The following is a 24,607-nucleotide window of genomic DNA, read 5'->3' on the forward strand; positions in this document are numbered from 1 at the left end:
GAAAATAAGATTGTGTATGTGTGTGTGTGTGTGTGTGTGTAAAGACAGAGACAGAAACGCTTTGTGCTCACAATTTAACTCCTTCCCTGCCAACATATTTTTTTTTAAGTTTCCAGCCTTTAAAAAAAAAAAAAAGTTTTATTCTAGCTTAAAACATTCTTTTTTTAACAATACTTGATTATAGGTAGGTTTCATAAAAATGTGAGAAAAACACATTTATAATCAAAAACTACTTCTTGATAATATTCAGTACAATTATCAAAGCATAAATCCAGTAAAGCTTGCACAACCATATACCACTTCCTGGATCACCATTTTACTCCATAACATTAAGAAGTTTTCATTTATATGCAGTCTATTTCTGATGATTGCATTATTTATCATATGTATCTGTTTACATAAGAGATGTAGTTGCTAGTTTTTCCGTCCTGTTCGTCCTGTGTGTTTTTTTGTTCGGGAGGTTTTGTACTCATTCAGAAGATGTGTAATAACGCCCCTGAGTGTATAACAGTGAAAACACAAAAAGCCATAAAAACTTGTCTGGAGAATGAGTTAAATAAACATATTGTTGCAAGTTTACTTTAGCACTGCACAAAATTGTGTGTAAATTTTCCATAATGAACCAAGAAAATTCATATTGATAGCATTTTTTTTCTCTCTCTTGCAGATATTGGCCATCATATCCATTCTGTTCATCGTTCTTTCAACTGTTGCACTTTCCCTGAACACCTTGCCTGAACTCCAAGTGACAGATGAATTTGGCCAGGCCAATGACAATCCTCAACTCGCTCACGTTGAAGCCGTGTGTATTGCATGGTTTACAATGGAGTATCTCCTGCGCTTCCTTTCATCTCCAAACAAGTGGAAATTCTTCAAAGGGCCACTAAATGTCATTGACTTATTAGCTATATTACCCTACTATGTTACTATATTTTTGACCGAGTCAAACAAAAGCGTGCTGCAGTTCCAGAACGTGAGGAGGGTGGTGCAGATATTCCGTATCATGAGAATATTGAGGATTCTGAAGTTGGCAAGACATTCAACAGGACTGCAGTCTCTTGGATTCACCCTGAGGCGCAGCTACAATGAGCTCGGCTTACTCATACTGTTTTTAGCCATGGGAATCATGATATTCTCCAGTCTGGTCTTCTTTGCAGAGAAGGATGAGGATGCAACCAAATTTACCAGTATCCCAGCTTCATTTTGGTGGGCTACAATCACCATGACCACAGTAGGCTATGGAGATATTTACCCACAGACTCTGCTTGGCAAAATAGTCGGAGGACTTTGCTGCATTGCTGGTGTTTTGGTCATTGCCTTACCCATCCCTATTATTGTGAATAACTTCTCTGAGTTCTACAAGGAACAGAAACGACAGGAGAAAGCCATCAAGAGAAGAGAGGCCTTAGAAAGAGCCAAGAGAAATGGAAGCATTGTATCAATGAACCTGAAAGATGCCTTCGCACGAAGTATGGAGCTAATGGACGTCACCGTGGACAAAAGTGATGATAAACAGCCAATGGACAACCACCTTTCTCCGAGCCGGTGGGGTGTTCCACAGCGCACATCGTCGGATACCAGCCTCAGATCCTTTGACAAAAAGTTTTCCGACTGCGGCCCAAACAGCTCACAGGAATATGTGAGAACGCCGAGTCCACAGCATCTGAACGCTCAGAAGCTGGAGGAAATGTATAATCAGATGACAAAGACACAATCCTTCTCGGATCTCAACACAATCAACAGCACACAACCTCCAGCTGTGTCAAACCATGAGGTAGAGTTGGAGATGAATGAAGTCCCAATGGCCACTGAACGGCAACCCAAGGAAAGAGCAATCACCGATGTCAGGAGCATATCGAGCATTGACAGCTTTGCGAGCTGCACTGCTGAGTTTGGACAGGGTGAGAAGGCATCCACCCCTTCTTATACAGCAGAGCAGATTCAGCAAAGGCAATCAAAAGTACCTCCGAAACTTCACCTCAGCCAGCTAACACCCTCCGACATGAGTCTGGAGGAGAACTCTGAGACTCTCAACCAAGACATTGACAAGCCACCGGATGATGAGAGCTTCAGCGAGGTCATAGAGAACATCAGGAGCTCCATTCGAGGCACAAATCCAATGAAGACTAAGGGCCTCAAAGTCAACTTCATCGAAACACCAGAGGACGCTCCTCTGACACCGCCCAATACATCTTCTCCACAGGATATCAACAACAGTCTTCTGGAAGACGACTCCCCGGAGGGAGAGTGCTCTCCTCTTTGTTCAGATTCGGAAATGTTGGGTAGTATCCCAGTGAAAGTCTTGGTTCTTTCTCCGGAGATGCTAGCCGGTGGATACCATCCTGGAGAGACGGCGCTGCTTCTGGGGAACCTGGAGGAACAGGATTATCATGAGGAACAGAACCAAATGGAAGTGGCTTCGGCAGCCATCTCCTCGCCCAAACTAGCAGCACAGAACTGCACTCAAGTGGTAGTCGGTGGTAATGGGGAGGAAAAGCCAGACTCTAACCAAAGTGAACACAAGGTAGAGAACCACATGTTTACGCCGGAGATCCATTTAATGCCAGGGGATGGCAATCACTCGCCATCTTGCGAAACCAGTATGTGACTGTGGCTTGAGATTTCGGACAAAGTGGAGCGCTATGGTTGAGAAGGGTCACGCATATGTGGTCTGAAAGATATTTTTGCATGGCATGAAAAGTCCCTTGTAATTGTGTCATTGTCAATAACTCAAAAGAGACTGCAGTTTCTTGCAGACGAGACCTGGAGGATGCGAGTGCAAACGAGAGGCTTGTTTAGAATGTATTTACCCAACAATGAGGACATTGTTGACCTACCTGTACATTTAACCTTTTCACTTACACTATTATTTTTTAGAGACAGTCGGAACCATAAAGGGACAGATCTACAAGAGCATGCATATTACAGAGCTGTTTTACGGTGCTTAGTTTGCTGAGAGCACTCCACGGTAAATAAAAAGACTACAACAATGACGATGCACATAGCCACAGAGGGCATAGTAGATGTCAGAATGGTTTTTGTTAGCCTTTTTTCTGTTTTAAAGAGGGAATTTTCATCAAAGACTGTGAAAAGTGAGCTGCAAAGTAGCGACGTATTGAAACATATCATGACTTTCTGTAGAAATGCAATGTGTACCTAATGCAGATGTGTTTGTGTTTTAGGAATGGTCTATAATGTCGCATATTTATTTGGGGGTTTTATTTTGTTTTATTTATTTATTTTTGGTAAGGTACTCAAATTAGCAGCATCAAATCTCTAATCAATGACCAGATGAACTGCACCACTTTCTTCTTGATATCAGAGTTACATATACACCTGTAGTTGGCCAAACGAGAATAGCAATCAGATAATATACTGTAGCTGTAAATGCGAATTATATATTGACTATTAGGTATCGCAATAGCGAGCGAAACCAGAATAAAGTTAGATTTCAACATTCAAAAAAAAAGTTTTAGGTTTAAACATATATCATACAAACACATGAGTATAGTCAGGTATGTATGTGTTAACTTATCTTTACATACTCAAATATTCAATAGCACAGCAAACAGTCAGTTTAAGAAAAACTAGTCTACATAGTAGTATTAGAATAATTTAACAATTAGTGGTTCTGGTCATTTAAACCTACAAATGTTCTTCACGTATTTCCATATTAAAACTCAAAAACCCAGTCATCTTAGTAATGCTATATATACTTGTCAAAAGGACCAAAACAGAAACTATGTTTTAATTTACACACAGACATCAAACTTAATAATTGTCTTCATTTGACGAGAGTACAGTAGTGTAAATGCCACTACAGTTTTAATTTTTCACATGAGTTGTTTCATTATTATTCATATTTCACCATATCTGTATCATTCAGATGCCTGACCTTTGAGTCATTTCTTAACAAAAACTCACATTTGTCTGGTTTTACAGAGTATTCAAGAATATCTTGTTCTCTTTTTGAGTTTTCCTGTCACATGAGCGAATATCCGTTTTGTGTTGCCTTTATTCCAAGATTGCTGGAAATGTATGTATATTACTTGCTTTAGCATGGCAGTGGGCTGATTGTTCAAAATGTACATTGTGTTTGGAGAAATCACACAATCGGAATTGTGAAAAAGACGAGGAGGAGAAGGAATTCAAGACTTCAGCTTGCTCTGGCGGTTGCGCTATGGTGGAAAGTGCAATACAGCATACTGCAATCTATGCAGGCCAAGAATTGTGGCACTTTATTTACAGTCTAATGGATTTGTAAGTGTACATGCAGAGACTTCAATTGTATTTTTCAGATGATATATCTTTAATATTTGAAATAGCAGTGTTACCACGATTTGACGTTTTACAAAAATACTTGTGGCTGTCAGAATCACTCTAGTTATACTCTTCAAATAAGATTCTTCTGACAAATTAGACCAGGAGGGTCTTTTATAAACGTCTACAAACAGGTTCATTTGAAATATGAAAAACAAACTTTTGAAATGATTTAATGGGCTCCTGGAAAAAGTATTTTTGTTTTATTAATTAATGCTGACAGCGGTTCTATTTTTTCTAAACTGAAATTCTGCACGACCACAATTTAATGCCGTATGGTGGTTTAAATGATGCCTGCCTCTTCATTAACATTTATGAGAAAGCAAACAAATCAGTTGGCTTTGTTCATATAGCACTGTACAGAAAAAAATCTACTTTTTATAGGGGAAAAAAAATCAGGTCCTTAAGTAATAGATATGCGTAATATTAAGTTCTCAGGTTTTCTACGACACTAATCTTCTGATATGGTGGATGTCTATGTTTTCTTCATTTAAACACCGCGTCATCTTGTTTCTTTTGTTGTCGTTGTTTTTTAAAGAACATCGTCCCATGCCTGTTTCTGTTTTGACAGACTGTTGAATAATGGCCCATCTCATGCATTCCCAAAGGATGGCCAACTTCCCTGCTGTGCGTTATATGCCTCATATACAGTGGCCCCAAAAATATTTGGACAAAAATATGTGATATTTTTTAGAAAATATCAAATTAAGTTGAATCTCTTTTAAAGATACACTGCACAAGCACACTTTTAAAGCAGAACATTTTACAAAAATAAGAGACAGCAGTTTTTGGACACTTTTTGGTTGTCAAATATTAATGTACAGTATAAACTGGTAGGAAAAAGTATTCAAAATGACTCAATTACTTTGAAAAATAAAGAAAAGTACAGTTTTTTTGGAAAAAACAAATCTTGCAGATGCTACTTAGTTTGATATTTTGTATGAAATTTAAGTGTCCAAATATTATATGGCAATGCCGTATATAAATATTTAGAGTTAAGTTATCGGTGAATGAAGTTTCACCGATAACTCAACCCTATGTCACGATAAATGAAATATTTTTTCAGCATGTTAAAGCTGCTGCAATTTCCTCAATTACCACATACACAACAAAAGATGTTTAAAAGAAATACTTCACCAAAAAATTTCAATTCTGTCATCATTTACTCACCTCCAAACCAAACCTAAAAATAATTTTAAATAATTGATGTTTTGTCCATACAACGAAAGTCAGTGGGGTTCAATGTTGTTTTGGGCTGAACTGACATTGATTATATGGACAAAAACGGTGTTCAAAATATATAAACATAAAAAGAAAGTCTAAACATGAGTAAATAATGACAGTCTTTTCATTTCTGAGTGAACTATCCCTTTAAAGCTGCGGTAGGTAACTTTTGATGCTCTAGCGGTTAATAAACAGAACTGCTTGTGTCTTGCGGAAGAACATCGTAGCCGGAACTACTTCTCTCTGTTTATGTCTATGAAGAATCACAGAGGTACTGGGTTACTCCACCGCGGTACCCCCGAAGCAATCTAAAATAGTCAGAATATAAACACTTATTATAGGTGCACCCTAGTGATTCAGGACAAGCTAAAAACACGGTTTGGAAAATAGATTCATGGTGTACTCGCTTATTATATACATTTTTCTACATTTTGAACACAAACAAAGTTACGGACCGCAGCTCTGATTGGTTGTTTTTTACCGGGAGCAGATGACTTTCTGCAAATTGTAATAGGACCACTGGGAGGAGCCAGAGGAGCTTGATTTTTTTCACAGATTATCTGTCTCATATTCTACTGACATAATGACAGGTTTAATAAATATGTAAAAAATATATTTTTACAAAAGTTACCTACTGCAGCTTTAAGCGATGCCAACACAAACAAATGAAATGCTCATATGATATAAAGAAATGTCTCATGTATTACAAATTCTTGCGTTTGCCCAAAAATACAATTTCAGAGCCCTGATCAGTTGACCAGCTCATGAGATAAAAGTTATTTAGAACTGGTGTCCCAGTATTTTTAACTGTCAATAGCAATTCTCATGCACATTTTTGTGGCATTTCGAAATTACAGTTTCAGCTGTTGCACAAATTAAAGATTCACACCATTTAGCGCCTGGTGAATAAAGGCAAATGAGTGGGGCTCAAAGTCGTACTGTTAAACTCTTTTTTTTCCTAAAAACTCACTCCAGGCAATCAACTGCTTATTCATCTGTAGCATGTCATCAAATGACTATAGAAGCATCTCCCGTCTGCCTTTATGGGAGCATTAGATGCAAAGGGATTTGTGTCTTTGGGACTTTTCTCATGTGTAAATGGTAAAACGAACTCTTAACAGCTGATGGACTGTGAACAAGCATGTTTCTCATCACATGATCGTTTTTTATATATATCATCTTGGCAAGCGTGTGTTTTTTTTTTCTTTGTTTGAAAGCGAGGTTAAATATAAATGTGTCATAGCCTGTTTTCCCATGCATCCTTGCTGCATTGTATTCCTTCCTCTCATGTCTTCTGCCTCTTTTTTTTTGTTGTTGTTTTTGTTTGTTTAAAGGATGTTATCTTGTATCTCAATGTCCGTAGACACTTTTAAGCTGCAGACTGTTTCTGCACATGTCAGCATCTTTGAATGCATGTAGTAATCTGTACAATTATGTGATCACAGAACACTTTGTCATGGTACATGTACGTCAACATTTCTGTAAAATAAACCACATTGTCTATGATAAGTCTACTAGCATATGCAGGATAGCAAATAAATGTGTAAATAACCCACTTGTGTTCTGCAGCTTCCACCTCCTGTCTTTATTCAACCCTTTTCCTCTTCACAGTACACAACGGCTAGACATTGAAAATGGCAAGAATTACTTAAACACATTCAAAACAAGAATCCTGAAAAGAAGCCAATTACAATTTTCACCAAAAGATTGGCTGTTTTCAAGAAATGTTTCTTGAGCGATAAATCGGAATATTAAAAAGATTTCTGAAAGAACACACTAAAGATTGGACTTTGCCATCATTGAAATAAATTACATTTTAAAATGTAGTAAAATACTAAAAAAAAAATATTGTAATAGTATTTCATAATATTATAATTCTTACTATATTTCTGATTAAATAAAGGCAGTCTTGTTAAAAAAAAAAAAGAGACTTCTGTTAAAAAATCCCACGGACCCAAAGTTTGAAAGGTAGTGTACCTTCGGCTCTTCAAGTGTCTCTTCTGTCCTCACTCTTGGTGTATTTCCTGTTGAACATATAGAAAACAAGAGATAATAAACATGTTTACATGCTTGGCATGTAATCAAACTTAATATCTGGTGCAGTTTCACAGCCTGTGACAAAAGCAGGAACTTTTTTCTAGTTCAATGACTTTGTCAATCCAAAAATGTATTTTAAAAAAGGTGGTATTATACATGATAAACTAGATTCTTCCCCTGCCCATTAAACAAAGCTTATATATATTCCACTCTCAAAGGTGCTTTTCCAGTCGGTACAGTAGGCTATATATATATATATATATATATATATATATATATATATATATATATATATATATATATATATATATATTTTTTTTTTTTTTTTTTTTTTTTTTTTTAAGCCTAAGTATAGAATTACTTGGATACAAAAATGATTTCATTACTTTTTTATATAAATACAAAATTATTTGTTTTATAAAATAACAGTTGTGTTCGGTACCTTGCTCATTGATGCATTGAACATCTTTTATCAAAATCTAACCAAATTTGGCGTAATTACAGGAGAGAATTCCACACACAAGCCGCACAGCTTTGGTTTTCATCCTCATCTGAGCAAATTCCATCCTCCGTCTCTAATGTTAGGGTTCACTAGCAAACCTTTTCATGGGCTTGAACTACTGTGACATCTAGTGTTAGTTTATTTTCTACACAAATGTTCTTTTTATCTTTTGAGAACAGGAAAATAGCCTTATAAATACTTCGAGTTAAGAGAGTATCTTTGTGTTTGTAGATTATTTTAACTGCAGACTTGTTTCTATTCTATTCAATTATTGTTATTTCTAATGTATTTAATTGTGTATTCCGCTGAAAGCAGTAGTCTATCTTAACTATTTGAAGTAGGCTAAATCCTCGAGTTAAAGTTAATTCAGGGTTTTTATTTATTAGCCATTAAGTTATGCTTTTAATATGTAGTTTATATGCTTGTCTAATATGTTTACGTATATTATATAGTGTATAAAGGCCAATCATGTCAGGTAGAACCTAAAGAGCATTGATATGCTTATACTGTAATTTAAATGAAAGAAAATATTATCATCTACATGAGTATAATACAATTAACATGATATAACTAACATGGAAATAAGAAGATAAACTTACATGATGGTCAATTCTTCTAGGCCTAAATGTTGTATATATTAAATATCTATTTTTACCAGTACCAATTTAATTCATTTTATCAGACCAGGATGTAATATTTTAGCTTCAAACAAACCACCTACACAGCACATCACATAATTCATCAACTCCAAGGCTTCCGCTGCACTTTTCCCACCAAAATAATGATTTGTTTCATGTTGGAGCTAGGCCTACCTGCGGAAATTGCAAACGTCCTACGGACTTCTGCAAAATCAGCTCAAATCAAAATATTTTAAAATACGCCTCGTTGTCGTAGTTGTGAAATTTAGAGAAAAGTTTTTATCGAGTTCCTCCCATAGACTGCATAAAAACAGGTTCCACCGTAACACGATCCTCTTGTTGTTTCCTCCGCGCCGGCAGGTGGCGCTGCGGCCAGACTGTGTCATAAACTCCGCCCCCAGCACAGTCACCGCCTGGCGGGAACGTTTCTTTTCAACATAAACAAGAAGATGGAGGGGTCTTCGAGTGAGATAATATCCAGCACGACTGATAAAATAAATTTAACTGAAGTCGAGGCTGTTGTCCAGTCATGGATGATCGATTATTACTTCTCGTCACTGTGTCGGCTCTTCAGAGACAGATCTGCGCCGGAGTTTCGTAAAACTTTGAAACTCTTTGAAAGTAATGTGTTTTGATTAGTAACGTTACATCATTTTTTTATTATAGTAGTTAATGCTAGAAGCTTTTATGTTGCTTTTATTTATTTTGAATCTTACTGGAGATGTTGTTTGTACAACAGTTGTAAACTGTTGTTTATTCCTCAGGTATCGTGGATGATCTCGAGGAGGGTTCCCACAGGTCAGATCACCCCACTCAGAGAACGATCTGCTGCTTCCTCGCCAGAGTGATGGACGGGGAAAACCTGGGTAAAAGCATCATTAGCTATGGACATTTACATGTGCCCGATTATATATTTTTATTTACACGTTTTCTTTGTAGGAACCTTGCTTAAATTTACAGTTAATTGAAATAATAGCTGGACATATTACATCTAACTTACGTTACAGATTTAAATGTCACGGTCGTGAAAAATCCTGGAAATTTAAATGATTCTTTTAATTCAAAGCAAGAAACCACAGTTGTATAGAGTAAAAACGTTAAACCGATAGATATCACCATCAGTCCACAATATATAGATCACATTACGGGGAGAAATTAATTTTGTATTGCAAGTTTTCTGAATTATGTATGCTTATGCAAATAAGCATTATCTAATTAAACATGCTCATATTTTGCATGAATTTCCAGAACAGAAATCTGAACACTGAATAAAGCCAGGTTCAGAATTATTGAATTATTTTGAAATATTTGAGTGAAGTGTTTTTACAGAAGGGATTTTGAATCTACAACCTGGAAAACAAAATTTACAATATTTTTGATATATATATATATATTATATAAGCAAACCTCTTTGTTAAACCCTTCAGAATATACAGAAGAATTTGAGGTGATACTGAAGGGAAGATTTATAACTCTGTTCATGAGAGAGAGAGAAAAATGGTTACACTTTATTTCGACAGTCCACTTTGTAACTACATCTCAGCTGCATATCAACTAAATCTTATTATTTGCAACTAACTGTTACACGTGTACTAACTCAAATTAGATTGTTAGAGTAGGTTTAGGGTTAGTTGAATAAAGTTGACAAAGTAGGTGCGAGATTACTTACTGTTAGTAGTGGACTATTGAAATAAAGTGTTACCAAACAAATTGCCTTATATGAAAAACACTGGAAAAACATGATGACCGCTATAAATTCATAAACACACTTTTGTTGTAAAATGATGGCATTTTTTGAAGAACCCTTCGGAACTTTTTTTTTTTTTACTCATTTTTACATTATCAGAAGTCTTACAGTTTCGACGAGGCCTCATCTAGATAGATCGTGAGATTTTGCGAGAGTACTGTACGGTATTTCACGAAAACCAAATTCTTTTTTTTTTAAGGTACAAAGACAAATGGAAACAAAAGAGTCAGTAACCATTCCGTCAGCTAATCCATCATGTCAAAATCTGTCTTGTTTTGTGTATTTCAGAAGTCCGTTATGATCATGTTTCTCAAATCACTCCCTTGATGTCAGCGTTGCCGATTTGGGAGTCGTTAGCGGAAGTATCTGATTCAGACTTGCACGCTAAGATCAAGACGCTACTGATTGTTCAGGTATTTATGTTTGAGAGTGACAGATGATGCACATTGTAGAGTGTGAACAGGATTCAGACCTGACGATTCTGTTTTCATTTTGTGTCCAAGTCTGTCGCTGTGTGTGTGAAGAAAGGACATTCAAAGTTGGCAAATGAAACCCTGCAGTGGCTGGAAAAAGAGACTGAGTTACCAGCGGTGCGTATTTATTTACCCGTTACAGTTTAACATGCTCTTTCATACAATGCAGCAAATGAACATCATTTTTTCTTAACAGAAACTACAAGGAAAGCTGACCGGCATTGTGAGTAAGAAGGATGCATACGATCAGCTCCTGATGAGCTTCACTTTGGAGCAGCTGTTGGAGAACATTGATACATTCCTCAATGCATTCAGCCAGGATCGTTCCTCCGTTTTCTTATTCGAAGTACGAGGACTTGTTTGTTCTGCTTACCGAAAAACAAATCCAGCTTACGATAAACTCCGGTTTGTTTTGCTGCATCCTGTGGGAACGTCCTAATGGGCTTCATTGACTGTGCTTTCAATGTGCTTACCGCATTTGCCTAATGATCTCTTAGAATCGAAGTGTTTTCTTGAGGGTATGGGATGGAAATTGTGCAATTAGCTTCACCCTCAATACTCAATAACCACCTAATAAAGGCAAAGACAAGACATTGAGCTCTTAAGAGCAGATTTGCTTGCCACTAATGGTTTACTTGGCGATTTATAGACGGTGTATTTTGCTGCATATTATAAGAAATGCAATGAAGTGCCTCACCCTTTTTTTTGGTGTATGTTTGTTTTAGGCAGCATTAAAAGTGGTTCAAGCCCGTCATGAGAGATCAGAGAAAACCTCATCCGAACAGGATGGAAGTGAAAGGACTCCATCCAGCACAGAGTCAAACAAACCAGAAGAGTAAGACCACCTCTATCTATACAGTTTTTAACTGCAGTTGTCTGGTAATAAAATTGATTCACATTTTATTTATTTGGTTCTTGTCATTTATAATTTGAATAAAATTATTTTCTAAAGTGAAATCTTAAATTGTACAGACGTTTTTTTTTGTTTTTTTTTAATATGTATTTAAACTGAATAACATATTTGAAATCTAAATGAATCATGTATTTGGTGTTGGTGTCTCCACACAGAAATGAGACACAGGTGGATCCACTGGTGCTGAATATCAGGTGAGACCTGCACTTACAATATACGAACATTAACGGTCACCTCACACTACAATAATACTCAGGTGAAGCTGACCTCAATTACTTCACCTTATTCTTTTTGTATCTCTCAAAAGACTTGATTTAGTTGTCTTTGTTCTAATTGCTTTAATTGAAAACAAATTCATGAAACTGAAATAATTCTGTCTCCCTCACAGACCCAAGAGGAAACTTTTTTCAAAGCAAGTTCATCAAGTATGGAAACCTGAAACTGCCAAAAAAGAGCAAACCACGCGCAAGAGAACCTCCGTTTACAGTACGTTCTCGTTTAATGTATATTCTTTTACTGAATCATAACATAAAGGATAGTCAACAAAAAATGTGCTCTCTCATGTTACTCCATGAGAAAATTACTTGGCATACTTAACATACTATAGATCTTCTCAGTTCTTATAACTGCACATTTTTATAAACGTGTTCCATAAAACTTCTTTAAAAATAGTTTTTGAGTTGCACAGAAATCAGACACGTTTAGAACAACTCTTTAAAAACTCTATGAACATCAAGCTCCTAATATAAATCTCTAATCATTAATAAATGCTTGTTTTGTGTGCACAGAAGTTTCCAGGAGAAGTAGTATCTGTTCAGATTTACAAAGCAATGTTAGTGTGACAAGCCAGCCCAGAAGGGTGAGTTATCTTCACGGTGTGTGTGTGTGTGTGTGTGTGTGTGTGTTTACAGTGCAAGCATTTGTACGCATAATAACAGCATTAGTGTTTGTTCCTTTCAGAAATGGACCACAGAAGAAGACCGGAAGCTGAAAGCAGGTGTGAAGAAGTATGGAGAGGGCAAATGGAGAATGATCCTGGATGACTTTGAGTTTGACAACCGCACCGGTGTTAATCTCAAGGACCGATGGAGAATCCTGAAGAAAACCGAATGCTATTGAGCTGCAGGCGGCTTTTGCTTTTAGTATTTAAAGAGCTTTAGAAAGTGCCGGTTTTCAGGCACTTTTTTGAAAGTGTTTTCAGTTCGGTTTACGTAATTGATTTACACATCTATAGTGTTCAGTGAATAATTCCATTGTTATGCTTGTAATTTCACAAAATATGTTTAGAAATCAGGAGCACCGTTTTGTAAATTAAAAGTAAAAACTTATTTAGCAGAAGTACGACTTCTGGAAAAACAGCTTTAAAGCTTTCTGTTTTTTGTTTGTTTGAACCGTAAGATCAAAATCTGTCCAGTAGAGGATGCAGGTGAGGCAAATCTGAGCTTTTTTTATTTTATTATTATTCTTTTCTTTTCTTTTTTTGCCTTTTTAAATCTGTTCCTAGACATTTTCACAGGAAAAAGGAGTTTGAGACAATACAACTGTAAAAACTTAAGACATTTTAATAAATGTATGTTATGTGAAAGTGTGATTTGTTTGGTTTTCTGAGTTATGTAATATAATGTTCATTTGTGGACTTTAACAAGCGAGTGAAGAATCATCTTAGGTGTGTTTAAATGAAAATGAAGCTGTGCACAAGTGGACAGGAGCAGTGCTGTAGTCTCTGTACTTTCCTCCATGTTCCTCTGCAGCGAGGGCTGCCCACTGCCTGCCAGTGTAGAAGCTCATCCCTGCCAAGACCAGAAGAATCGGTCATCAGGTGGCAGGTACAAAAACCTTACTTGTTTTACATTATGATATTTGTGGTTTACATTTCATTTACATTGTGTTTGATTTCATTCCATGATATTTAAAGGCTTCTGGCATGAAATGCTTGACTTGTCTTGCAATGGCTAGTTTTCTAGTTTATATTTGCACTTTTGAAAAAAGTCTTATGCTCAAGGCTGGATTTATTTTATCAGAAATACAGTGTAAACTAATATTGTGAAATTTAAAACAACTTTATAAAAAATAAAAAATAAAGGTCTTAAAGGGATTGTTCACCCAAAAATGAAAATGTAATGTTTATGTACTTGCCCCAGGGCTCCAAGATATAGGTAACTTTTTTTTCTCTCTCTCTCTCCGTAAACACACACCAAGATTTTTAGCTCAAACCGTTGCAGTTTATCATTCTTATAATGTAAGTGGATGGTAATCACAGCTAAAACATGCAATAAAACAAAAAAGATTGTAGATAGTGTCAATGGTCCATTTGAGAGATAGGTGGCGGTAGTGCACTTATAAATTTGTGATCCACCATAAAGCAAGAAGACGACCACGATTCCTCACCAAGGGGCAAGGAACTCGACGGAAGTTGAAGTCGGGTGGGGGCTGTCATCTTGTAGCAGAACTTCACTTGCGTTAGCATTCCCATTGACTCCCATTCATTTTGGCGTCACTTTGACAGCGAATAACTTTACATCTGAGGCGTTTAAAGACTCTGTTTGTCCAATATTTATTTCTAAAGATACACGACAATGTATAAAGGGCTCCATTACCTTCTATGTTACATTATGGCCCCGTAGAAACAGTTTTTGTAAAAAATAGGTTAACGATTGCGTCATAACCACACGACTCTCTGTCGCATTACCGTACAGACAGGAGGAGAAGCTCGCAGGCAATTAACTTAATATGGCGTACTGGCGTTACATTTTAAAATACTATACAAAATAATTAATCAGAATACTTACTCCTGCTCACTCACGACAAAGAACTCCCCGCTCAAGCTCGCCGTCTCTGCAAGATTAACGATGGCAGTTTGCACGCACAGCTACTAGAAGATTTACATCTGGCAGACAGGTTGCTGATGTCGTCAAGCTTCGTTTGAGTCTGCGCGTCAGAAACGGAAGTGCTAAAAAAACGCTAAAACTGGGCTTCATTTGTCTCAATTGAGTTCCAATGGGGTCGCTGTGTCCATTTCTTTTACTGTCTATGTTCCTCACGCACCTGCTGCTGTGAATACGCACAGGATGATGCCCTCAGGAGACTCTTTATTTTTATTGTATGTTTTAGCCATGATTCCCATCCACTTACATTATAAGACTGATAGACTGCAACGGTTTGAGTAAAAAATCTTTGATGCCCTGGAGGTAAGTAGATAAACTTTTTTTTTTTTTTTTTTTTTTAGGTAAACTTCCCCTTTATAGTTTTAAAATTGTAAGAGCCTTTTGCAAAATGTCTCATAAATTCTGTTGTTTTTTCAGCATGAAATCATCTGAACTCACAAGATGATGTGCTATGATTCTCTAAAATAACACTGTGACATTGTGGGTACACTACCTCTCAGCTAGGCTACCGTCTCCTTGGCAGCTCTGACTGCGGTTGTTCATCGCTGGAGGCTGGCAGGCCACACAGACGGTGTAGCCCTCCCTCAAGTACTGCATCCAGCGCGTGTAGGGTCTGTTCTCCACCATGCACTGCGCTGTCAGAGACTCCATCTTGAACTCCATACAGAAACTGTGGAGCACACGCCATCATCAAGTGACTTAAGTGTTAATTGTGAGGTTATATCACTGTTCCTATTCAGACTATAGAAATATAAAATCAGTTCACCTTTAAAATTGCAGTTACAAGAAGTTAAATATGGTGTTATTATAATCGTTTTTTTATAATAGAAACAACTAAAGAAATGCGTAAACGGGCTCCTCATCACAAATTCTCATCGTGAACAGTGTCTTTGTGCTTGTTTAATCTTGGGTGATACATACCCAGCATCCACTGGGGCCCCATACAAATCATGTGTTCTGCCTTTGCTGTACTCCATTGTTGTTATAAATGCTGCTCCTGGAATAAATCCAACACAGTTACCATTGAGATTCCACCAATAAACAGTTAAGTGATCAACTTTATACCATCAAATAAAATAAAAAAATACTTGTAGAAATAAAATGTATAAATGTATTAAACATTTATAATTAATCTTAAAAGTTCCTTTTTTTTTTTTTTTTGACGTACTGTGTTTTTTCTAATTTGCCAGTGTAAGCAAGAAGGCAGGATATTTTAAAAGCAGTACTGAAAGAGAAATATGTACTTGTAGTACTTCTACTTCAAGTATTACAAAGTATATAAAGAAAACTACCTACAGATAGTATATTAATGTGATAAATAGAAACATTTATTGTACATTAAAATCTTTTGTCATGTTTCAAAGTACACTTTACTAACCTACCTGCAAAACCACTGTGTTTTTTGAAAGGCTGTTACATGGATAAATTGGGTAACACTTTATTCTAAGGTGTCCATGTTACACATTACATCTTATAATAACAATAAATGTAACATAATTACATGCAATTAACTCTAGGCCACACACTAATCATACAGTGGGTTTCTCAGTACTTAAATGTTTAATTGCACTGTAATAAGGACACTTTAAAATGAAGTGTAACCAATAATTGCAACTTCATCACAAATGTATAATTACAAGTGCATTAAATGCATGACGCACAATTTTAATAAAAGTTGCTTTAAAGTATGTTTTAGTTTACTATAAATGTTTGACTACATTCAGAAGCACACTCTAACCATTATACAAAGACGATAGAATTATGAATTTACATTTGAATATGTATTTAAGTTGACCTTAAGACCTACTTAAGTTGGTCAAAAACCTTAAGTTCAGCAAATTGCATTTAATATAAATATTAACTATAATACATTTTCATTTAATTGTAAATAACATGCAACTGAGTGTCTGAAAAATTAATTAATTAATTAAAATTTGGTTTTCACTTAAGTATTCTTTAAAACTATATTATTCTGAAAGAAGTACTGTGATTTTCACAAGAGCTCTTACAAATATTAATCAAAAAAATACAAATAAACTCAGACCTTGCACAGAAGTGCAAAACTGTCCCTTGCGGTCCAGATACTCCATGCATCCGGCCTGTTCCTCCAGCCTCGGACAGGCCTGTCCACTGTTTTGGGGCAGTCTCTGAACACTCCGTCTCCGGACCCGGAATGAGAGCTGGCAGGGTTGTGCGCACCCACTCCAGTGACTCCACTCACTGACTACACATGACTGAGCTAAAAACACAACCAACAGATGAGAAATGGGACCAATATAAGCACATTTTGGACAGATTTACTATAATCAGCAGTTCAAACCAGTGGGGGCCCACTATGCCCTAACAAACCTTCAAGGGATCCTCAACATATGTATGCAACGAGATATATATTATTTTAATTCTTAACAATACAATAACAATCCATTTTTTTTTCTTCTTTTTTTTATGTGATAAATCTATAGTTTGGTGTACATTTTGGGTACATTTTAAAAATGTGATTTCTGGACCTGGAAAAGTCATTTAAATAAATACAGTCTTACTTTATACATTATAGATATATAACACAACCCATTTATGACTATATACTTTCCTCCTCTAGTTCTAACATATTTTGGTATTTTGAGAATTTTATTTAAATATAATTTATGACTTTGAGTCATAAAAGTTGAGAATCACTGGTATATAAATATTAATACAATGCTTGTGTCAAGTTGTGACATGGCAAACAACTTTTTAGAATTATTAGTGCTATAAAGAATGAAAATGACTCAGGCCTACATCAGTTTTGGACTAACACTACATTAACAATGAGTGTAGATTTGAAAGCTCGGTGTAAAAACAGACACTGTCCTGGCAGATCTGTATACTGTAGATTACATGACAGAATTGAATTCTGTTTTGCTCAGTATTTTTGTATTTGACAGCTCATGCATTGCTACAGTATGAATGCTATGATGCTGACTGCTTTTGTATGAAAGGAAGAAATAGTACCCTAAAATATAAATTGCTCCACATGCTATTTAATCAATAATCAATTTAATGTCTTGTGAAGTGAAAAGCTGCGTGTTTTTGAAAAAAAAAAATATTTTGTTAAGGCATTTTTCATTTAAACTGTCGCTTCTGGCCAAAATCCATAATCCATAACAACGTTTCCTCCATTGAAAAGTCTATCCTCTGTTGTCCTCTCACATTAAAATCCACTGACATGTTTGTTTAGAACTGTTTTAGACTTTTTTCACCTATAAACGGTGCTTGATCTGTGCATATTTGTCTCCTGATTTAGATGAGCCAACCTTTTCAATGGAGAAACCAATTTTATGGATAAAGGACTCTGAATTTGTTTATTACAAACATTTCCCAAGGTGTGGATTATTGTGATGTTTTAATCAGATGTTTGGACTAATGAGTAATGCTAAATTTCTCCAAATCTGTTCCAATGAAGAAACAAAGTCATGTAGATCTTGGATGGCCTGAGGATGAGTACATTTTCAGCAGATTTTCATTTTATGTTGAACTATTCCTTTCACTGAAAGACTACATTACTACCACAGTACTATTTAAATGAACTACATTAACTGATGTATAAAATCTATCATTTAAAATATGTGTTGGTAAATGTGTACTAGAAATAAAAAGCCTAGTCGTCTGCCAAAATATTACTGTACCACATACCTGGACACTCTGTAGGGTAGTCAAAGCAGCAGTCTTTAGTCTTTAAACACCTCTCATCACAATAACACGTCCCATAGACACGGTCCATCCTCCAGTCAGTAGTGACACAGGTGAAATCTGTACCTTGACAGCACCTTCCTGAGCATCCGCCTTCTGCAAACTGGTACATCCCAAAAACAGCGGCCACCACCAGAAGAGCACTCCGGTCCAGTGACAACAAGCCCATCATTTCCAAAAAGAGCTCTAAAAAGTCCCTGTTACTGTCTTCGGTTCCTCTTGAAGTCAGTGCCACAGGTCTCATTCCTGGAGAGGAAATGAATCTGTCACAGGTGAAGTCATGCTTGTCCGATGAATCCTTGTGACCAAACAACTCTTCTTCTGGTTGGGCTGAAAGAAAAAGCTATATTCTGTGGCAATTGAATGTGTTTGTAAAAATCCGTCTGGAGCGTCTCTGCCCTTGTTCCAGCACACAAAAGTGAACGAGGTAGAGAAAAAGAGAGGTGGGGAAATGTTGTTTGAGTGAAGGGTGTGTGAAAGTTCTCTCTCTCTCTCTATATTGCCCTTTTGGCTGCTATGCCCTGTTGTACCACAGCAAACTGATCTCAAACCAGTGCCCAGCCTGTTTCTAAAGCTTGTACAGCAGGGAAACAGTGGGAGGAATGTGAACACTTGGCCTTGCTCCAGTCTACAGAGCTTGGGGCAGCACAATCCCCGGTTGCTGTCACATCTTCATATCGACTCCACAAGAGCAGACAGTATAGAAGTGCATCCACCTCTGCAAACTCCCACAGAGAGACTTCACGTTATCTTTGTTCATTAATGGTGGTATGTCTGCGACGTTTCCTCTTTGGAATGATGGAAATGTGATTAGGTGAGAGAATTAGGTTACTGAATTAGTACTTATCTAATCAGTATGCAACCATAACTCAATCAAAGTAACTCAGGATCTACGTGTGGGTTTATTTACAAGACGCTGAAAAGTTCAAAGTCCACATTTAAAAAAGTTAAACTGCAAGAAAACTGGAACTAAAAATGATGAAAATATATTATATATATATTATGAAATGTGGATGTTGATAGCATATTTTTGTTTCTATGCTTGGCTGAAACCGTTGTCCCTCCACAGGGAACTCGGCCTAATCATGAGAGGAATGAGGGGCTGCTCATGCACAGAGAGCAAGATCAAGGCAGAGACGGGATATTAGTGAGAATTAAACTCTAGGAGATCTGCTCTGACTGTTGGCAAACTCCACTGCTTTGATTGTTCGCTGCAACAAGGGAGCCAATTCAAGCAAGAGTAACACTCTTTAACATCATCATCAAACCACAGGAAATGACATCACCACTCAGTAGGCACAGTATTGCTGCAAATGGAAGAATGGCCGGAACTGTTTCTGAAAGTAAACATAGAAGACCAGGGGCGTCGGACTGGGGATAAAACCAGTACTGATACTGATTACAAGGGCCCCAAAGGAAGAGAGGGCCCTTGAATATATATTTTCAAGGGGGGGGCATTAGGACTCTATGATCAGGATCTTGTGCAGCGCCCCTGTAGAAGACATTTGTATCAAGCTATCATCAGCCATCTCTTTTTATTGAGAATTCAATTAGAATGTATTTGATTTCAGTGCAGATTTTCTTTTGGATACATTGAAAGTGCAGCAGATATAATTTTTTTCCATCAAATGTGGCTGATTTCCCTGTTGGCCTTTGAAACTCAGTTTGTAGAGTTTGAAAAACAGGTTCATTCAATTGCATGTTTGAATGGACTTTCCACATTTAGTGTTTAACTGCATTGTGTGTGTGTGTGTGTGTGTGTGTGTGTGTGTGTGTGTGTGTGTGTGTGTGTGTGTGTGTGCACGCGCGTGTTTATGGTGTATAAGTGAAGGAAAGTTATGTTGGGTCATGTCAGTGTTATGCATACCACAGCCCTCTGAGAAAACCATCCATACAAACTGCCAATGTGGATACCAAACCAATGCAAATAAACACTAAATCAAACGAGCCCAATAGCACTGGTGCTAGAGCACCCCTAAATATCACAATCAATTTGCAAAGATTTAATGCATGCTACTACATTTTCATCTTCATTACACTTATTTTTTCAACCCTGTTACAGGCACATGTGTTACTATGCGTTACTATGCAACCTGTTATTCTGTAAAGTAACAGGGCTGATAAAATTTGATGATCATGCATGTGTTTTTAAGTGTTTCAATCCTGGTTGAGAGATGATATATTGGAATCTCCTAGAGGGTCACTTGAATATGGCATTATTTTGCATGGGTTGTTAATGAAGGTTAACACGGCTGACATGAAATCAGGGGACACAATAACGTACTTTATATTTTATAGACCGGCTAAACGGCTAAAACCTTAACCTTATCAGCATAAATGCTATTTAAATTAACTACTTTTTTGATGTAATATTGATGAAAAAAAGACATCGTATTGTTATGTTTTAAATTGCAAATTTATTTGATATTTTAATTATATTTTGATTATTTCTTAGGGACACAAAAGGCACCAATTTCGTGAATTTACCCTTCTATTTTAATGTAATTATTTTATTCCTATGATGGCAAAGCTGGATTTTCAGCAGCCTGCTTTACTCTAGTCTTGGTGGTCAAGTAGCATTTATTATCAGTGAGGAAAAGTGCTGCTTAATATTTTATATTTTATTATTATTTATTTATTTATTTATTTAATAGATTAAAAGGAACATCATTTATTTGAAATCTTGTGTTATGTATTTCCTGTCACTTTTAATCAATTTTAATGCATCCTTTTTCAAATAAAGACATTCATTTCTTTCTTTTCTTTTTCTTAATTGACCTTAAACTTTCAGAAGGTAGTGTACAACTTATACCTTATGAATGGATTAAAATATTAAGAAGGATATTGTAAAGATGTCCTAAACCAAAACAAATTTTGCTAGATTTTGAAGCTTTTTTTTTTCATTTGCAGCATATATTTTCTCCGTATTAGAGTAATACATTATAATAATTTATTTAATTTTCATTCAGATTTATTTTAAAGTGTTTTGTGATAGATAAATAAATAAATAAATCAGTCTTTTTGAAATCTCTCAAGTTTCCATGGCATTTTATCTTGACCTCAATCTGTGTATCTCTTCTTTTAATGTGATGTTATAATATCACATTATCTATAATGAAAGAGCATTTATTCAAGGTTCCAGAACTTCCTCTTCACTTGGTTTCCATCTGTTACAGTCTGATGGCTTGTTGATAGAGTGACTCAGCTCTTAGTTATGTAGAGAGTATCCATGCAGACACCCGCTTCTGTTTGTGTAAGGTGCAGGTGTGCTCTCATTGTTGACAATGGACAGAACAGTGAGTCTGTTTGTAATGCTGAACTAGAAAGAGAGGAAAACTGTAATAAAATCAGAGCAACACTGGTTCAGCCATTTTTAAAGACATATTAGTGGATCAGTGGCCACTGCTGTCTTGCATCAGTCGGCTGTGAAACCTGTTTTTTCAGAATCTGGAGTTCCAGTGAGGTGAGGTGTTACTCATCATTAGCACATGAGGGAAAGTTGTAAAGCTACAGGATGTTCTCTGATACTGACCAAAAGTATAGTGGGTCAATATCAGTGTGTCCAAACTGCAACTGTTATTTCATCATCAAAAAAAAAAAAAAAAAAGCGACTTTCACTGTGGAGCAGCAGGAGTAAAAGCGTAAAAGTGTGATTAAAAGCATATCCTTGATTACAGTAAAGGATGCTAACGCAGCCTATTTTTCTAATATTATACCGCAGCACTCAAACTCACCAAAGATTTTGTTTCAAACTATTAATAGGTTTCTTAATCTAAATTCTTTCACCATACCTCCATCTACAGAGTGTTTTGAGGAGTTTTTAAGTGTTTTCTTTGAAAAAACTAAAAGCATTGGGTCCAGGTTTCATGAGCTTGATGGAAAGGTAACAAACAATGCTATTAATATCAACACATTTGATGAACTTGATCTGGTTTCATCTACCGATTTTAGTAATAGTATTGCACAGTTGAAATGTCCATCTACCAGTTGGGATGTTCTGACCTTGCTTGGTGTGACAGCTGATTTTATTGACCCAAGTATTACATCTAATGTGAACTGTAGCCTTTCTACAGTTATTTTTCCATCATGTCTTAAGCAAGCAGTCATTCAGCCCCTTGTCAAGAAGCCTGCTCTGTACCCTTTGGTTTTAACAAATTACTGGCCAATCTCAAAAGATGTCTTGTATTTCAAAATATGGTTTTATCTCAGCTGAGCTCTTTTTTTGGCTAATTATGATGTTCTAGATGCTTCAGTCTGATTTCATGGCAGGACATAGCACTGAATCAGCTTTATTGCGAGTTTCAAATGATTTGTTACTCACTGCAGACTCTGGTAGTCGAGGAGCTTTAATTATGCTCGACCTTAGTGCAGGTTTTGAGCTATGATATCTTTATTAAATGTTTAGAGCATGTTGTGGGCCTGAGAGGTAGACCCTTTTCAATGAGGGTCGGGGAATTTTCTTCCTCTTCAGTTTCTATTGATTGTGGAGTTCCCCAAGGCTCCATTTTGGAGCCTATTTAGTTTTCAATATTTTTGCTGCTTTTAGTCCTTAAAAAATGCTGATGATATTCAGATTTATTTGGAGAATCTGAAGGACCAACTTCTCATTCATCTTTGTTATTATGTCTTGAGGAGGTGAAGGGCTGGTTAGAGCAAAATCTTCTACAGCTAAATGCGAGTAAATGAAGTTACCATTTTTTGGGCCAAATAAGATTGACAGTGACATAAATGATGTTTTAGGTACATGGACAACAAATGTGCCACAAAAATTGTTGAGCCTGAGGACTATTGCAAAATCCTTATCTGTTGCTGACCTTGAGAAAGTGATCTCCTGCTTGGACTATTGTAATGCACTTTTTTTGGGAGTAAGCGAATTTTGTTTTAAAAAAGAAGACAAACTTTTTTTCTATGGAAAAACATCCACCAGTGAATCCTTCACAATAAGTCCAAAAACAAGCCTTAGGAAAGTGCTATATGTACTATATTAAGCTAACAGAGACTTATTACAGCATTTGTATATCATTCATATCATTGTATATCTTTAGCAAATTTCGATTGCTTCTATTCTCATTTGTAAGTCGCTTTGGATAAAAGCTTCTGCTAAATTAATAAATGTAAATGTAAGAAAGTAAAAAGTAAAGGTCAGTTTTGATTTGCTGACTTTTTATTTTTAGCTTTAGTTTGACATTTTATGTCTCACTGAGCTATCTGAGAAACACAGTAAAGTTACTCTAAAAGGTCTCTTATGTTTTATACTAGACATATTAATGTCACCTGATCTCAAAGTCATTCTTTGAACTGGACTTCTGTTGTTCGCTCTAACCGTTCTATTGAGCTAACCTTCAAAACTCTTGCCAAATCTGGGCCTTTTGATTTGTAGATTTGGCTGTGTTTAGGTTTGGCTTGGGTACCGTCTCCATTCTCAGATTCAGGAAGATAGAGGAGGACACTGTCTACTCTCTGTGAGTGAACTTACTGAAGTATATCATTACCGTTAACCTGACTAGGTCGCATTCCTTTCCACTGCACACAAACCTCATGTCACTGTTGGTCATTTTATTAACCACAAAGGCCAGATATATTGTATGATAGTGGCACATCATACTTTTCATTATTTCACTCCTCATTCAAATGTCATAACGTTAATCCATTTAGCATTTAAACATGGCACACAACAACTTGATGACAAGTAACATTTATAAGGGCTCTAACCTGTAGGGTTTGGAAGTCAGGCTGATTTGGAGTGAGTTAAAACGAGCTGAGCTGAAATGATAAACCTCTTGTGGGCAGGTCTACAGCAGCGTTTTATTAAAGGACTCTTTGTTTACTGTTTGTTCCAGGTCATTTTGATTGACTAAAGTTGAAAGCCGCTGTACTCACTTAAAAAAAAAGAGAGAAAAAAAAACATGAAAAGTGCAGCTTGCTGTTTTACATTTTCATATACAGTAACTGCACATCTTTAGACAGAACACCATGAAACCGTTACAGTCTTGTTGATTAAAATCAAAAGTTAAAAGCAACTTTGCAGATGAGAATAAAAATTGCTAAATAAGTTAAATATTATTTATAATATATATTTATAATATAATTATCATTGATAATATTATATTAATATAATTATAATGGATTCATATTATTA

The 24,607-nt window shown here is 36.2% G+C and overlaps 4 protein-coding genes and 1 long non-coding RNA gene across 5 annotated transcripts in view; 3 read left to right on the forward strand and 2 right to left on the reverse strand.

Annotated features, from left to right (window-relative positions):
• LOC128013667 (uncharacterized) overlaps positions 1–7,112 on the forward strand; it is a 189,216-nt gene extending 182,104 nt beyond the window's left edge. The window contains exon 2 of the long non-coding RNA XR_008183359.1: positions 6,135–7,112. This is a non-coding gene — a long non-coding RNA (uncharacterized LOC128013667). The remainder of the gene's footprint in view (positions 1–6,134) is intronic.
• The window catches only part of kcnb2b (potassium voltage-gated channel subfamily B member 2b), a 106,826-nt gene extending 99,714 nt beyond the window's left edge, over positions 1–7,112 (forward strand). The window contains exon 3 of the mRNA XM_052596786.1: positions 668–7,112. Coding sequence (XP_052452746.1) covers positions 668–2,608 — 1,941 coding nt within the window. The 3' untranslated portion in view covers positions 2,609–7,112. The remainder of the gene's footprint in view (positions 1–667) is intronic.
• LOC128013666 (transient receptor potential cation channel subfamily A member 1) overlaps positions 1–9,110 on the reverse strand; it is a 166,095-nt gene extending 156,985 nt beyond the window's left edge. Inside the window, exons 1-3 of the mRNA XM_052596794.1 lie at positions 8,896–9,110; positions 7,522–7,568; positions 7,101–7,165 (exon numbers count right to left, since the gene is read on the reverse strand). The gene's annotated coding sequence lies outside the window, so the exon portion shown is untranslated. The remainder of the gene's footprint in view (positions 1–7,100; positions 7,166–7,521; positions 7,569–8,895) is intronic.
• Positions 9,111–9,119: 9 nt separating this feature from the next.
• terf1 (telomeric repeat binding factor (NIMA-interacting) 1) lies at positions 9,120–13,445 on the forward strand. Its single transcript, XM_052596788.1, has 10 exons — positions 9,120–9,342; positions 9,486–9,587; positions 10,757–10,881; positions 10,972–11,058; positions 11,138–11,287; positions 11,667–11,776; positions 12,010–12,048; positions 12,243–12,340; positions 12,643–12,713; positions 12,815–13,445. The coding sequence occupies exons 1-10, from the start codon at positions 9,171–9,173 to the stop codon at positions 12,971–12,973; spliced, it is 1,113 nt and encodes a 370-aa protein (XP_052452748.1). The 5' UTR covers positions 9,120–9,170; the 3' UTR covers positions 12,974–13,445.
• LOC128013664 (somatomedin-B and thrombospondin type-1 domain-containing protein) lies at positions 13,397–19,117 on the reverse strand. Its single transcript, XM_052596791.1, has 5 exons — positions 18,412–19,117; positions 16,784–16,978; positions 15,661–15,736; positions 15,233–15,409; positions 13,397–13,644 (listed from the first exon to the last, which is right to left on the reverse strand). Exons 1-5 carry the CDS (start codon positions 18,710–18,712, stop codon positions 13,527–13,529), a joined length of 867 nt encoding a protein of 288 aa, XP_052452751.1. The 5' UTR covers positions 18,713–19,117; the 3' UTR covers positions 13,397–13,526.
• Between the last annotated feature and the right edge of the window lie 5,490 nt (positions 19,118–24,607).

This window comes from Carassius gibelio, chromosome B24 (assembly GCF_023724105.1).
Source record: "Carassius gibelio isolate Cgi1373 ecotype wild population from Czech Republic chromosome B24, carGib1.2-hapl.c, whole genome shotgun sequence".
NCBI classification, from domain to species: domain Eukaryota; kingdom Metazoa; phylum Chordata; class Actinopteri; order Cypriniformes; family Cyprinidae; genus Carassius; species Carassius gibelio.

Bases quoted from the DNA above. Each gene is read 5' to 3' on its own strand.
- LOC128013664 (XM_052596791.1), bottom strand. From the start codon at position 18,712: ATGAGACCTGTGGCACTGACTTCAAGAGGAACCGAAGACAGTAACAGG. The intron at 15,737-16,783 runs GTCTGAGTTTAT...GATTTATTCCAG, and splicing joins GTTTTGCACTTCTGTGCAAG to GAGCAGCATTTATAACAACA. The intron at 13,645-15,232 runs GTAGTGTACCCA...TGGTCTTGGCAG, and splicing joins GACGGTAGCCTAGCTGAGAG to GGATGAGCTTCTACACTGGC.
- terf1 (XM_052596788.1), top strand. From the start codon at position 9,171: ATGGAGGGGTCTTCGAGTGAGATAATATCCAGCACGACTGATAAAATA. The intron at 12,341-12,642 runs GTACGTTCTCGT...TTGTGTGCACAG, and splicing joins CAAGAGAACCTCCGTTTACA to AAGTTTCCAGGAGAAGTAGT. The intron at 12,714-12,814 runs GTGAGTTATCTT...TGTTCCTTTCAG, and splicing joins TGACAAGCCAGCCCAGAAGG to AAATGGACCACAGAAGAAGA.